Source organism: Lampetra planeri, chromosome 4 (assembly GCF_965212315.1).
Source record: "Lampetra planeri chromosome 4, kcLamPlan1.2.h2, whole genome shotgun sequence".
NCBI lineage: Eukaryota > Metazoa > Chordata > Hyperoartia > Petromyzontiformes > Petromyzontidae > Lampetra > Lampetra planeri.
In genome coordinates, this window is record NC_136110.1 from 31,616,598 (window position 1) to 31,632,263 (window position 15,666).

Sequence of the window (15,666 nt, forward strand, 5' to 3'; positions counted from 1 at the left end):
CTCTTGCCACTCCCTCTGCCGACACACACACACGTCACGTCTAAATTAACTTGCTCTATTCTCTCTCTCTCTCCACTTTAACTCTCTCTAAAACTTTCCCCCGCACTCTCTAAAGTTTACGGTCTAGAGTCTAAACTCTTCCCTAACTCTCTCCCCCCTATCGCTGTGTAAACTCTCTCCCTTCGCTCTCTCCACCCCCCCGGAGCTAAAAATCCCCCTCACCCCGCCCCTCACCCCAGCCCCGCCCCTCACCCCCACTCCCCCCAGCCCCGCCCCTCACCCCCCTCACCCCGCCCCTCCCCGGTGCCAGGCCCGGCCGCGGCTCCGTGCGGCCCGGGGCTTCACTCATCCTGCTCCTCCTACACCCCAACATCCACATCATCATCGTCGTCATCATCATCATCATCCCTCCATCCTCCATCCTCATCTTCCGCTGCTCTTCATCATCTTCGTCATCATCCCACTCGCTCCATCTCCTCCTCGTCGCTCGCCCCGGGCCATGGCGCTACGCGGCCTCCGCTCCGTGCCGGCGGCTCCGGCCGGGAGAGGAGCGGAGTGAGAGGGCGTCTCTCCCGGGGGGCTGCCTCCTGCCCCCCCCCCCGCTTCTAGGACTCTCTCCTCCGACTCCCAGGGACCCCCCCCCCCCCAGCTGCAATCACCTCCCCTCGTCTCTCCCGGGGGGTGTACCCCCTTTCATACCCCTGGTCTCTACCCCCCTCGCCCCGGGGTCTTCCCCGCCGCGCCTCTGGGGCCGTGGAAGATGCCGGACGCCAAGGTGACGGTGGCCGTCAGAGTGCGGCCCATGAGCAAGAGAGGTCAGTGCCCCCCCCCCCTCTCCTCCTCCTCACACCCCTCTTAGGGGGGCTCTCTCTCGGCTATCCCCTCTCTCTTCCCCAACGCTTCCATAACTTTCTCCCCCTCGTGCCTCGCTCCATCCCCTGTGGCCGTCTCACGCCGCTCCCTCCTCCTGCATCTCTCGCCTGACTCCTCTACATCTCCCCCCTCCTCCTGCATCTCTCCCAATCTCTCCCCTCACTCCCCCGTCTCTCTCTCTCTCTCACCACGTCCCACCACCCCCTTGTCTCACTCCCATGTCTCTCGTCCCACCCCCGTGCCCACCACTCCCCGGCGGGCTCTCTGTTCTCCATCACTGGCGCTCCCCGTCTCTGCACCGCCACTGCCCCGTAGCGCCCCGCGTCTCTCTCCCCTCTCAATGCCCGGCTCCGTTTCTCACTCCGGGGCCTGCCCACGGATCTCCTCCCCCGTCTCACTCCATGGCTGTCTCTCCTGTTTCACTCCATGTCCCACTGCCCCCCCGTCTCACTGCCCCCCCCCCCTGTTTTACTGCCCCCCCATCTCACTGCCCCCCCATCTCACTGCCCCCCCCCCTCACTGCCCCCCCCCCGTCCCACTGCCCCCCCCCGTCTCACTGCCCCCCCCGTCTCACTGCCACCCCCCTCACTGCCCCCCCCCCTCACTGCCCCCCCTCACTGCCCCTCTCCCTCACTGCCCCCCCCCCTCACTGCCCCCCCCCCCGCGTCTCCCTGGCAGAGCGAGACCTCAACACCCGCTGCGTGGTGGACATGGATGACAACCAGACCGTGCTCTACCCTCCCGACAGCGGCGGCAGCGGTGGCGGCGTCAAGGCGGACGGGAGGTGAGAGACTCCGTGGGGGAACGTGGGATGGGGTGATCACCCTGAGATGAGCGACGAGTCTGGGAAGAGATGAGTGGAGCGTGATGGATCCGTGAGAGGCATGAGTGTACGCGTGTACTGTATAGCCCATGCGGCAAGACGAGATTGAGATGCAAGTCGTTACTGTGTAAGATGCAGTCAGATTCTCTTTGGCCTGTCACTGTCCTCCCAGTTCGCCATGTTCAACTTGAGCATATCTCATTAAGCAGTGGCTAGAGCATTGTTCATGTTTGGGGAGACCTCTGGGAATATTCAGTATTCTCCGCATAACCGAGACCCGTAGGCTCACACAGGGACTTCATAGTCTCACGCAAGAGACCCAGAGACTCGCTTACATATTTCCAGCGCGGAGAGAGCAGCCAATCCCGCATGTTCTGGCGGAGGATACGTCCCACAGTGGGACAGAGTCGGCCTCTCCCTTGCGCCGACAGGAGCGTTGGCTATTGGCACAGCGAAAGTGGAGCGCATCGCACCTGAACCTGTTAATCTGGCTCCGTGAGAGCCCAAAACGGCGGGGAGCCCCACGCGTCTGGACGAGTGACGATGCGACACTTGCTGACGGTGGCAGTCTCTCTCTCTCACTCGCTCGCTCGCTCGCTCCCCCGGAGACGAATAAAGAGCGATCCAAGCGGCGCGAGATGAGCGAGCGGTGCTCGTCGGGTGATCGAAGAGTGGTAGCTGTGACGAAAGTCACGATCGGTACGTTTGCCGAATAAAAGAAAACAAACCGTGGAAGGGACACGACCTGAAGGCACCACGATGTGCGGGCGCCTAAGGGCGGTTGTTGTTGTTGTTGAAGGCGGATGGGGCCCAAACTGATGACATAAAGAGCAGAAGGAGAGCCTTGAGACAGTCGAACAAGACGAGAAGGAGCAGAGCGATGCATCTCTAAAAGGACCTCCATCGGTGCACACCGCACACTTGGAATTACACCGAGAGACCGAAAAAGCAACGTGGTGCATGGGAGAAGCAAACGCAAATCCGAGACGTCGCATTGACAAGAGCGGTGCAATGAGCTTGGGAAGAACACAACACTGGACCGGATGATGGGCGATGGATGAGGCTGATGACGGAATGGCAGGATGACTATCGCGGAGATTGAGCGATCAGATCGGTGTGTGCGTGTGTGCAAGAGTGAGTTGGGTGGTTGGTCGCAGCGGTGGATCGTGAGGGATTGCTACGGCTTGTGGAGCCCTTCATCCAGCAGTGGAGAGACAAACACGGCTGACGAGGATTAACGGCGACCAGTTGAGTGGTAGAGCGATGAAACGGAGAGATGTACATGAAGAGTGATGGCTGACAGGTGAATGCAGAACCGTGGCCGTGCCGTGAGTAAAAGGGCATTGGTTTGAACGTGACGGATGACCGAAAGGAGGATGACTCCACTGCAGGTGAGCGAAGAGATTTGTCTGAGATGAAGAGAGTAGAACGAAACACGCACGCACACAATTGTAACTGGTGTTGGCCAAAACATGCCAATGCTGAAAAGTTACGCTTGCAGATTTCTCAACCGATGTTTAGGCACGTGGCAACAACGTCGGCAACCTTCTGAGAAAAACTTTGCCAGGAATGGCCCTCCTGAAAGAGAGTCTTGAGATTTCGGCGAGGTTTTCCTGGGTAAAGGAACATTAGTAATAAGCAAGAGTAAAGTGCGAGTGAGGACAGAGGATCAGAACCAGCATATTACTTTTATACTGGAGGAATCCGATGAGCTCTTCTCCACACATGTCCAGTAGTTTCACAGATTTCCAGTGGATTGTTGTTGTGGTTGGGTTCTGCTGCCCCCCCCCACGCGCTCCATTTACTCTCCCTATTCCTGTTTGGGACGTGGCCGCACTGGTAACAAACCACTTTCTACGTGCAAGCTGTTTTTTATTCAATCGAGTCACTTGCCTGCGCTTTGCGCCCCTTAACCGGGCGTGTCCTTTTTTTTACTAGGTCACTAATCAACGGTCGGTCGCTGTAACTCGCACCGCGAGGAGGTGGTGACATTCGAGGGGGCGCGGTGGGGGGGGATTTCCTTAAAAAAAAACCCAACTCTGCTGCTGGTTGAGTCGGTGACTGTACCGTGGCAGCAGGGTGCGAGGTTAGTGGCAGCTGGCACGGTGCTCATCGCTCGGGGCACATTGGGTACTTAGTGGCGGAGCTGTCATGTGCGGGTCACGTCATTGCTTTGGCCACCTACGGCGTGGTGCTGCAGCCCTCCCCGCGCCTCTCGCCTCGGCTGTGCCCGCTCTCATCCGTCGCCCAACTCGAGCTGGACTCGGAGCCACGCGAAGAATTAGTCTGAAAAAGTTTCGCTTTTTTTTTTGTCTACGCGAAACCCGTTGACGTCAGCGTATCGGTTACGCGACAGCTTCCCCGTGCCACGTTCACCCTGGGCTTAGTTTTTTTCGAAGCCGGGTCTTTCTGGGTCGGCGACTCGGAAAAATATTCCCGCCGCCCTGGCACACCACATCCGGGAATACGCGCTCCGCAAAAGGCTGTGGCTACGGTGCGGCACGCGCCACCCGGCAGCCTTCGCGAGCGGGGCGACGTCCGGAAAATATCCAGCGAGCAGCGAAGCCGGCGGCACGAGCGCGGTGTATAACGCGGGGCACAATTGCTGTGCGTGCGTGACGTTTTTAAAAATAGAATATGATCTACGTGCTGGTTTAAAAATCAGGTAATTCGAGCAGAGCTCGTGGCCAGCATGGAGCTCTCAGGTGTATGTAATAATGTTCTCTCTCGTCTGCCCCGGGGGTGAATTCGTAATGAACTCGAAGCCGGAATGTGCCCCATCTCGTCAGATCTCTTCGAAGCTAAGCGGCAATGAGTCTGGACGACGGCTTGAATGGGTGACCACCACTCACGCCGGGGTTGTCACGGGCGGCTGCGGTGGGGCGGCTGTTGCTACCAGGTGGTCAGCAGAGGGCAGTGTGGTGGACATGCATTGGCACACTGTGCTTCTACCGATCGGGAGTCTGGTCCCTGGACTTCGCCGACCCGCAACTGACCGGCTCGGAGAAGTGTGGTCAAATAACACCCACAAACCCCGGCACCGGGTTGGGGAGGCCCTCATTCGGCAGTGACTTGACAAAGAAGAAGCTGCGCACACGTACAGTCGGGAGCAGGCGGCCTCTGCCATGTGATGTGATGACAACACTGCACCCTGTGCTTAGCCACTGGGCGGCAGGGAAGAAGGTGGGGGGGCTGGGTGCCCTCTGCCCGCACTGTGGGGGGAGCTGCTGGAGCCACGGTTCGGTGGTCGCGCCCGAGTGGTGCCGTCAGCCCCGGTTTAGCAGTCCCATGCTGGGCTATCGCCGCTGACCACAGACAACGGAGACGCAGATGTGGCGGCGTGCGCGATGAGGAAGCGCGCCAGTGTGCGCGCCTCGTGTGCAGTGGCGTAAAACAAAATCCGTTGGCACTTAGTGGCATATTTGTTGGGGAAATCCCTGTAGCTCATGTCCCACAAACAAGATTTACAATTACGTCGCTCCCATGCTCTGTGTCTTGTGTCCCTCTGGCCCCATGCCCCATGTCCCTGTGTCCCCATGTCCCTGTGCGCCCCCTCTATCTATGTTCCTGTGCCCCGTGTCCCTGCGTCCCATCTGTTCCTGTGTCGCTCTTTCTCTGTGGCCCCATGTTCCTCGGGCGGTGTGTCATTGTCCCTCTGTTCCTGTCCATGCCCCATGTCCCTGTGCCCCCTCTGTCCCCCGTTGCCCCGTATCTCTGGAGCTGTCAACGTGTGCCTTCCGATGTGCCGCTTATTTTGTACAGATTTTCTTAAAGCTATTGCTTTTATTTAATCTCATCTGTTTTATCTCTTTTTCTCTCCCACCCCTCTCCCGTTGCATTCTGTAAAATTAGAAAACAACCTAAGGTAAGCCGACACTTGTTATTACCCACGTGCAAGAAATCATTGATTTCGTATCACTGTATCACCTCCGTATCGCAGTTTCACCTCCGCTATCCAATGTCTCCTACCAAGACTATTTAAGACTCTGTAAACCTGTTTTCCTAAAAAAATCCAGTTGATGAAACGCTGACATGCTTCCTTGCTTCTACGGCGACAGCAGTTTAAAAATAAGTAAAAATTAAAAATACTTTTTTCAAAACACGCTTTAATGAAATGTACCGTACTCGTAATGGCAGAACTCCATGACTCCAGGAAGTGGCCGCAAAGCTTGCCATAACGTAAGGGGCCGTGGTGATTTACAGCCAACGTGAGTTTACCGTGGACAATTAGACCCAAGGCGAAACATAACATGTAAAAAAGATGGTTAAAATATATATATATATTTTTTAATGATAGAATATAGTATTGTCATCAGTATGACATAAGTATACCAAGTTTGCAGTCGATACCACATTGGGAAGTGGGTTAAAATTGAGGATACGACGACAACAACAACATACAGAGTGAGTTAAATAAAAGCGTGTAATAACAATAACAAGCTGTTCTTGTCTAAACTTCAACGAAGTGCCAATTTGATGCATTCACTCGGGCACGAACGTACACTTGGACTGCCGCGCTTGAGTTTTAAGTGGAGGGCCGAGCTTGTGACGAGCTTGTGGCGAGAGTGAACGGAGGGCGTTGACGCCGCGCGCGTGCGTCTGCGTGCGTCTGCGTGCGTCTGCGTGCGTTTGTGCCGTCGTGTGCGCGTGCAGGTGTTTGCGTTTGACCACTGCTTCTGGTCCATGGATGAGCGCAACAAAGGCAAATACGCAGGTGGGAGCCTCGGGTGACCAGGCCCCCCCCCCACCACCCCGGGGGTCACGACGGGCATCCTCCACTCACTGCGCTAGCACTTACGTGATTCGATTACGTTTTTTTTTATCTTGTACAATAAATTGTTTGCTTACACGTTACGTTAGCATTTCGCACGCATACGATTTGCGTAATGCGCACGTAATTCTCGCACGCACGATACGCCGCTCGGTGCCGGTGGCGAAAAAAGAATAGATTTTTGGATGAATGACTCGATCCATCGTTACGCTTGCCCAGTGCCTAGGGACCGGCACTGTAGTGTAACCAGAGCTTAACTTCGACCACATCCATTCGGGGTCAGCGACCTGGAAAAAAAAATGCGCATGCCCGGCACACCGCATCCATCGTAGCACTCGCTAGGGCTGCGGCTACTAGTCCGCATACCACCTGCTCCAGTCTCCCGGCGACTTGGAAAGTATTCGACGTTCTGTATTGAAGAGGAATGTTAGCCGTGCGCAGCAGGAGGCTGCCCTCCTCGCGGTGTTCCATCCTGGGAAGGGGTGGTGGTGGGGGGTCGGCGAGAGGAGCGGACCCCTCGGTTCGTTGTGCCGCACAAGTGGGGCGCAGGTGTCAGGAGAGAGGTTACACCAATTCCCAGTGAGCCCTCGGTGCCTGTGTGAGATTTATTGGGCCCTGGGGTCGGAGCCCTTTATGTTGTTTTAGATGCGGTCGCAGCAGTTGACATCCCCCACTGTGAAAAACTGACCCCGTCCGTAATCGGAATACAATATATTATTTAGAGCCCTGGGTACAAATACTATTACAGCAATATGACTCCCCCGTCCCCCTCCCTCCCACTTGCACCCCCCCCCACCCCCGTCTCCGCCAGTTGAATACAATATAGGGTTCGGGTGTCTGCCCAAGGTTTCTTACAACCTTGTTCACGTTGGCTTTTGGCTGTATTAAGGTACCAGACTAAATAGGCCATCTCCCTGCAGCACAATTACAGCTATGACTGGCCCCAACTCGCTGGGGGGAGAGTGAAGGGGGTTAAACTATCACACAGTGGGGGGGGGGGGGGGGGGGTTAAAGTGATATTTAGTATACAGATCCCGGAGTCCAAACTCAACGGGGGTCAAGACTACCATTCCAGCGTTGTCTGTTTACGTTGGAAGTTTCACGAGCTGACTCGGATGCCTCGAGCCTTTGGGGCTCATTGGAAGAAAAAAACAATAATGATAACAAACACACAACATGTCATGCGTTGTCTGATCGAAAACTCGGGGGGCGCAGAGCGAGAGCTCAACGCTCGCACGCCGGCTGAGAGGGTTTGTGTTGTGAGGTTTGCGGACCGTGGCCTCGCATGCCGGGCGGAGGCAGTAGTGCAGCCTCTGTTCGTCAAACGTCAACCGCGTGTGTCTGTGTGTGTGCGCGTGTGTGGGGAGCGGTAGTGCGGCAGTCGGCACGCTGCGCTATTAGCCCGGCGACCAGAGTTCGATTCCCGCTCACGGCCAACATTGGTCACGAATATCTGAACCGGTCCCGGGCCTCCCTAGGGTCGACTCAACCTCAAATGCGTACCTGGTGTGGTGTATAAACATCGCCACTAAAGAGACAAAGTTGGCCGGGCGTGGTGCTGGTCATCCACTCCCTCGTGTGCCGTACCGGCCTTCATCGGTGCTCGCGTAAGGCACTTGCCTCATAAGTCTGTTCAGGCTACAAGGGGGATTTTTGTCTTTGAGTGTGTGCAGCTGTGCGCTAGAGTTCCTTTGACCAAATTGCTCGGAATGCCCTTGGTCTCGTCAGGTCTCGGAAGCTAAGCTGTACGTGAGCTTGGATAGACTTGGGTGGGTGACCTCCGTGCACCGGCAGGTTGACATAGAGCGTGCAGCGCTTTCTTGCAGGCAGCAGGGGCCAGGTACAGCAACATTCATTGCTGCACCGTGCTTCTTCGTTCCTTCGCCTGTGCTCCCCGCCTTCACCAACGCGCACAGCCCAGCGTGATGGAGTTGGGTCAATTAACCGCCACGCCCTCATCCAGCAGTAGATGGACAATCATCGGGGCTGTGCGTGTGAATTCCGTGCTGCATTGGAGTGGGCAGCTGGTGGAAGTGGTGGTTGTTGATTTGGTTGTGCTCCGTGTGGTGTGAATCCGGCATCAGGACAAGAGGTCGTGTTCCACGCTCTGGGCGATGGGATCCTTGACAACGCCTTCCAGGGATACAACGCGTGCATATTCGCCTATGGGCAAACTGGTAAAGCGCACCTTGCGCGTGGAACACCACACACTTTGTGCCGAATGTCGCGCACATTGCGCCTTAACGCCTTGCACTGTGCCGAAAACCACATGCCTTGTGCCCAACGCCACACGCGCCTTGTATCTCAAAGCTTGCACCACACATCACAACAACAGCAACAGCCATAAGTCATTCGCTACAGCGCTTGTGCCAGGCTAGGTGCTCATGGAGGACAAGTGGCATGTCGACGGCTCGCCGCCGACAGGTCACGGCGCCGAGCCCGGTGTCATCGGTTAGCTGAGAGAGATGACTGGCAGATGGCACCACGTGTGTTCCCCACTATGGCGTCGCAACATCACTCGCCTTGCATCGCGCACTTAGAACGTCACACCTCGCACCTGTCATCGCACCCCACACACCACCCCTGACACTTGACACCACACACCTTGCTCGCTTACCTGCGCACTACCCGTCTGAGCTATGCCAGTCCTAACAACAGGAACCATTTCAATTTGTAAGGCGTCTTCAATACAATCGCATCTCAGTACGCAATGGCAAACGTAAACAAAAACTGCACTCAAGTAGATGGGGAGGAGGGTTAGGGGTGAGGGTGGTCAGGGCAGGGAGTTTGCGGTGTCTCTCTCCCCGTGGTCACGTGGATCGTTCTCCAGGTCCTCCGGTTTTTCCCTGCACATTTAGAATCGTGCATTTTGAGTATTCGGCTGCTAGACATTCCACGTGATAAGCCACTTCGTTGAGCTGTCATTTGTGGCCAGAGCTGTATAGCTCAGTGGGCCTTAGTAGTAGGGAGACACACGGGTGAGATAACATTGACTCTGCGGCACAGCCTGGGACAGAGCAACGGGGCCCGGCACCACCACCAGCAAGCACAACAACGAGCTGCAGGAACAAGCCTGGGCAGCACCGGCAAATCCCAGGGGGCGTTCACAGTTGGGGTGGGGGGCCCACGGCCCATTCACCAACGACTCGCAGGGCACGACAGCGCCGGGGTCGCTGTGGTCACTCAAGGCCGGCGATCCCGGGGAGGCTCCGGAGGCGGCTTTGGAGTGTCGGCGTTGATGGCTGCGTTGTGCTCGCGCCCAGGCTCGGGGAAGTCCTACTCCATGATGGGGTCGGCCGAGCAGCCGGGGCTGACGCCGCGGCTGTGCGGGGCGCTGTTCGAGCGCGTGTCCCGACTGTCGCGCGACGACCACTCCTTCAAGGTGGAGGTGTCCTACATGGAGATCTACAACGAGAAGGTCCGCGACCTGCTCGACCCCAAGGGGTAAGGCCCCCCTCTCTCTTTAACTCCTGTAGATTCTACCCACCGCGCCGTCCGTCCCAGCGAGGGTTTTGCCCGCCAAGTGTCTGCTCTTGGTGCAGCCAGATAGGTCGAAGGTCAGAGCGCTGAGCCGGTACCCGCTGAGATCCTGGGTTCAGAACAAAGGTTTATCAGCCCTCTGTTATTAAACTGAGTTCTCAAGTCCAGCGAGTTCATGGTCTCAGCTCGGTCACCCATGACCTGCATGGAGACCCATAGATTCGCATAGAGACCAACAGAATCGCATCGACCAAGCTGTGATTAAACCGGGTTCTTGAGTGCAGTGAGTCCATGGACTCGGCACAAAATAGCAATCGCATTACATTTAATTCTGCGCGTAATTTCTCTCAATTCCAGCTCTGAGAATAAAAAAAGCGATTTTTATTGTCATGCGACGAACATTACCGTCTGCAACAGGGCGGGTAGGAAACTGCTGCCCCGTACTGTGTGGACCAGACGGCATTTCACTTGCAGGGATCTCAGCGGTAGCTCCGTGGTGTCCGTGTCCGCGGGCCTTTTCTGTGGCACGAAGGGTCGTGCCGCTCCGTGAGAGTTCCGGATGGATTCTTCGCGTCACGACCGCGACGGACGATCGCGCAAGTCGGGATACAATTGGTGGAAAAGTTGCGGCGAAATTTGTTTTATTTTAAATCGTCTTCGTCTGAAAGTCAACTGGGTTTGCCGCCATGAGGATAAATCGTCACGGCCGGAGGTGAACGCCTCTGATGCCGCTCACACACGCGTGTCTACTGCTTCTTGTGGCAAACCTGCAGCGGCCGCCAGTCCCTGAAGGTGCGCGAGCACAAGCTGCTGGGCCCCTACGTGGACGGCCTGTCGCAGCTCGCCGTGCGCACCTTCCAGGTGAGCTCCTCCAGCTGCACCGCCGCCCTGAGCCCCGTGCAGCCCGACCCACAAGGTGGCTCCTCCAGCAGCTTAACCCGATCCTGTTCTACGTACGTGTACATCATCAGTTTTCTCTTCCGACTCCGTTCCAGTGACGTTACACGTCAATAACTTTTATCAGTACCGAGGCTCCCACAAGGCCGTGCGGGAGGGCGCGTGGCACAGTTTGGCGTCGGCTATCGTAGAGTGCGGTCGTGCCGCTACGGTTCTCTGCGGTGAGTACGGCGTCTTTAAAACCAACGGCGCTATGCCTGCTTAAATAGAATTAGCGCTCGGAACGGGACAGGGTTAACAGCTTAGTCCACAACCCTGGCATTTCAAAGCCCGTCTCTGCCTGTCCGGGGCTTCCACTGACCCCAACCACTAACTGGTTGCCCTCCCCCTAACGCTCACTGCAAACCCGGCACCAATCCTTATCCAGCGCTGGAGCCCAGCGCTAATGGGATGAGAGTTGGGGGGGCCTTGGTGCTGTGCCCCCCCCGCATCCCACTGGCATCATTATTCACCCTTCACCCCCCCCCCCCCAACCTTCACCTCCCCATCCGAGCTGGGTGGGGCTCACGCTATTAGGGGTAAATTGGTGTCACTTTTAATGTCAGCGGTGACGGCTCGCGGTGTGAACTTTGCCAGGAGTGTGCGGTTAGCTAAGTGATGCGGGCGTCGCTCGCTCTGTGGCTGCCACGGGCACCGGCATGGTGGGCAGAGTGGCTGTTGTGTGACGGAGCTCTCTGGAGTGGAGCTGTGAGTTGGGTGGAGCTGAGTGGAGAGTGGAGCTCACTGGAGTGAGTGGAGCTGTGTAGAGGGTGGAGTTGTATGTAGAGTGGAGCTGTGAGTTGGGTGGAGCTGAGTGGAGAGTGGAGCTCACTGGAGTGAGTGGAGCTGTGTAGAGGGTGGAGTTGTATGTGGAGTGGAGCTGTGAGTAGGGTGGAGCTGTGTGCAGCTGAGTCGAGTGGAGCTGGGTGGAGCGGTTGTAGTGAACTTTCCTGCTTCCTGCCTGGAACTACGTCTCACAGAAGCTGACCCCCCACAGAGCTGCGACTGCCAAATGGACACAGAGGCTCTTCACCCCACAGATATCACTCACTCTGCCCAGATATCAAACATTCACAGCCACGCACCGCCATTCATCGTCAGAGTTCTCATCGCTACAGGCATTCACATACCCCGATATCACCCACACGCATCCAAATATCACAGGCACACTCACCTCTAGCTAGATATTCAAGGCAAAGATCCCCCCTATCGCCTTAACAGGCTGTCGGGACGATCGCTGTTAGCGAGCAGCACCTATGAAGGCCAGCACGGCACACGAGGGTGTGCCTGGCCAGCACCACGCCCAGCTGCCTTTGTCTCCCTCGTGGGGAAGTTTACCCACCACACCAGGTACTCATTTTGAGGCTGAGTCGACCTAGGGGAGGCCCAGGACCAGTTCATATAATCGTCACCGGTGTTGGGAATCGAACTCGGGGTCGCCGGGTTTGTAGCGCAGTGCGCTAACCGCTGCACCACCGCTCCTCATCAGACACAGTCATGATATGACATAACGTTACCACTCCCTGTCTCAGTTGACGTACAGTGCTGGGTTAGTCGGTGTGTTACACGGGGGCCGTGGAAACACGGCCTGTGTTTTTGTCAGAGCCGCTCTCACCCCATGGAAAGTTGGCAGTCGGTGCGAGTACATGTGAGCGTTCTGGGGGGGGGTGGGGGGGGTCTGTGAGAGAGAGCGTGTGAGTGTCAGTGTGCTCGCTGCCGCGTTAGGTCACGGTGGAATGTGTTCGCGCTGCAGCGCCGGCATTCCTGGAATGGGGTGGCCACTCCCACAAGCCACCGGGCGATGCGCATGCCGCTCGCTTGCATGCAACCTGCCAAACTCCGCCACGGGTCGCTTTGTCTCCGCCGTGACGCCGGCCGTTGGGCACGACCTCTACGTGCGCGCGCCGTCGGGGGCGATCCCGGCCGGTGGCGTCCGTGTGCCCCCACGTGCCATCGTTCATGGCCACACCCACGTGACTGGGATATGAGATTATTACTGAAGTGATCGTTGATTACTCTGCTGCCGGTTATTATCGGTTCCATCGCTCGACCGAACGTGAAGATAATTGGTGGTGGGGGGGGGGGGCAGTGGGGTGGGGTGGAGGAAAACGGTCTCAGCTGTGTTCCTACCCGTGTGCCGCTGGACGGGAGGTGATGAGCATGGCTTGGTGACGTCGTGGGCATCGTCAGCCGCGTCACGCTGGGCCTGGCCTCTTGTTGAGGGGTTTCCTGTTGTCGGAAGCCAGAAAGTGGGGGGCGGCTGCTTTGTTTTAAAGGCTGCAGAGTGATCCACTACAAACATAGTTCATTACAATTTTGTAGCCACTTCATTGACTTGACTCATCGTCGCAGCTGTTCAAAACTTGCTCAAAATTTCACCCGGGGCACCTTGGATCTCAGAAGCTAAGCAGGCGGGAGCCTGGCTAGCGCTTGGAATGGGTTACCAGCAGAGAGCTTGCCAGTGGTATACAGGGGTGGAGGGGAGGGGGAGAGTGGTGGGGGGGAGGGTGGTGGGCAGGGTGTATAAGGTTGCCACCAGGAGGTGGCAGTGCTCAGCCGCCCCCCCCCGTCCCACCCCCACGTATGCCTGGGTTTTCTCCGGGTGCTCTCCCGTTTACTGCCACGCGAATTGGCGCAAAGATCCCAATGCAGCGGGGGCACTCCGTGACAACGCTAAAACGTCTCGAGGCTTGGTGAAGCTTTCCCTGGGTAAACAGTCGGGCATAATTAGCGTCACTGCACGTGGGCACCTAGCAGCAGTGAGTCTGAAATGAGCAGAATTGTTTGTCGTGGGGTGTATTTGTGCTGGGTGATTGTGAGCCTGTTTGTGCGAAGGCCTTGACTTTTTCGCTGCTGCACCGCTCCTGTAAAGAGGTTGAACGCACAACGGGGCGTTTGCCGTCGAACGACGCTGGCCGCAGTCAGACAGGGGGCGACTGCCCGTGGTGTGGAGGGCGACTGCCCGTGGTGTGGACTTTGTAGCGCGAGGCTTGCCAGGAGCGCCGACCGTCATGCTGCCTCCTTGGGGAAATCGTAGGCAGAAGGGCAGGAAGAAGACGACAAAGATGGCTGTGGTGGTGAAGTGTCGTAGTGTGGTGGTGTGTGTGCGCGCAATAGTGGTTTGGTGGTGTGGTGCGGTATTGTGGCAGTGTGGTGTGGTGGTGTGTGACGGTGTGTTGTAGTGTGCTGATGGTGTGGAGCAGTGGTTCGGTGGTGCAGTGTGCGTAGCGGTGGTGTGGTGATGTATGATGGTGTCGTGGTGGTGCGTAGCAATGTGTCAGTGCGTGTCGTGGTGGTATGCTGTGTGTCGTAGTGAGATGGTGGTGTGTGTGGTAGTCTCGTAGTGTGGTGGTGTGTGTAGCGTTGGTGGTGGGCAGCGGTGGTGTAGCGGTTAGCCGCCGGTGACCAGAGTTCGATTCCCGCTCACGGCCAACACTATTATCAGAACCTTTCCTTCGCCTCCCCTTGGTTGACTCACCCTCAAATGAGAACCTGGTGCGCTGTGTAAACATTAGCACTGAGGGAGACAAAGGTGTCCGGGCGTGGTGCTGGCCACCCACCCCCTCGCGTGCAGCGCCGGCCTTCACTAAGGCTATAAGGGGGGATCTTCGTCTTTGGCGGTTGTGAGCCGTGCATCGTCTCTGTCACCAGGACATCGACTCGCTGATGTCGGAGGGGAACAAGTCGAGGACGGTGGCGGCGACGAACATGAACGAGGAGAGCAGCCGCTCGCACGCCGTGTTCACCATCACGCTCACCCAGACGCTCACCGACCTCGCCTCGGGGGTGAGCACGCACGCACTGGCTCGCACTGGCTCGCACTGGCACGCACGCACTTACCGGCTCGCACGCGCACACACATACCTTGCTTAATTCACAACACGTGTTAAGACTCTTATCTCTTTCAACTTTGATAATAGTGCTGTTTGGTACTGCCCACATGCCCGTCCGGCGCCTTTGGGCTTGTGCTCGGCAAATTTGTGAAAAAATAAACAAACGCTCTGCCATGCACAAACAGGCGGGCAAAGACGCACATGCCCTGGCATGCACGCACATGCACGCACGCGCGCACAGGCACGCACGCACGCCGTCGATTTGCTCACACTTGCATTGGCATGTTGCACATAGGCACACGCGCAGTGGCACACACTCTCAGGCATGCACGCACAGGCACATGTGCACTGACACATACCCACCGGCACATGTGCACTAGCACATACCCACTGGCGCACGCGGACACACTGGCACACGAACACAAGACCACGAATGCACTGGCGTTCATGCACCAACACGTGTACACAAACTACACGAAGACAAAAGACAAAGATCCCCCGCATAGCCTTAACAAACTGTTGGGGCAAGCGCTGTTAGGGAGCACCTATGAAGGCCGGCACGGCGCACGAGGGGGTGGGTGGCAAAAACCACGCCCAGCCGCCTTTGTCTCCCCGGTGCCAATGTTTACACATGCCACAAGGTACTCATTTAAGCCCAAGTTGACTTCGGAGAGGCCCAAATATTCACCACTGCACACACACACACAGGCGCACGCGTGCTCTGGCAAGCACACACAATACCTCGTTATTTCCATGGAAAGCCAACTTATCCCAATTATAGCTCTTGATCATTTGTGTTTTGCTTTGTGTTTGTTATTGTGTAGAGGTGTTACATTTCTGCAATACATTTCACACACAGCATTCGTTACATTTCACACACACACATTTCACACACACACAGCCTGCTGTAGTTTTACGCCGTTGTTGTGTACTCCCAATTGAGTAATTTG

The 15,666-nt window shown here is 56.9% G+C and overlaps 1 protein-coding gene across 1 annotated transcript in view; it reads left to right on the top strand.

The window, feature by feature from the left end:
* Positions 1-290: 290 nt before the first annotated feature.
* LOC144717946 (kinesin-like protein KIF13A) overlaps positions 291-15,666 on the top strand; it is a 41,637-nt gene continuing 26,261 nt past the window's right edge. The window contains 8 exon segments of the mRNA XM_078593772.1: positions 291-815; positions 1,552-1,657; positions 5,549-5,561; positions 6,350-6,410; positions 8,552-8,644; positions 9,731-9,911; positions 10,721-10,808; positions 14,535-14,669. Coding sequence (XP_078449898.1) covers positions 761-815; positions 1,552-1,657; positions 5,549-5,561; positions 6,350-6,410; positions 8,552-8,644; positions 9,731-9,911; positions 10,721-10,808; positions 14,535-14,669 — 732 coding nt within the window. The 5' untranslated portion in view covers positions 291-760.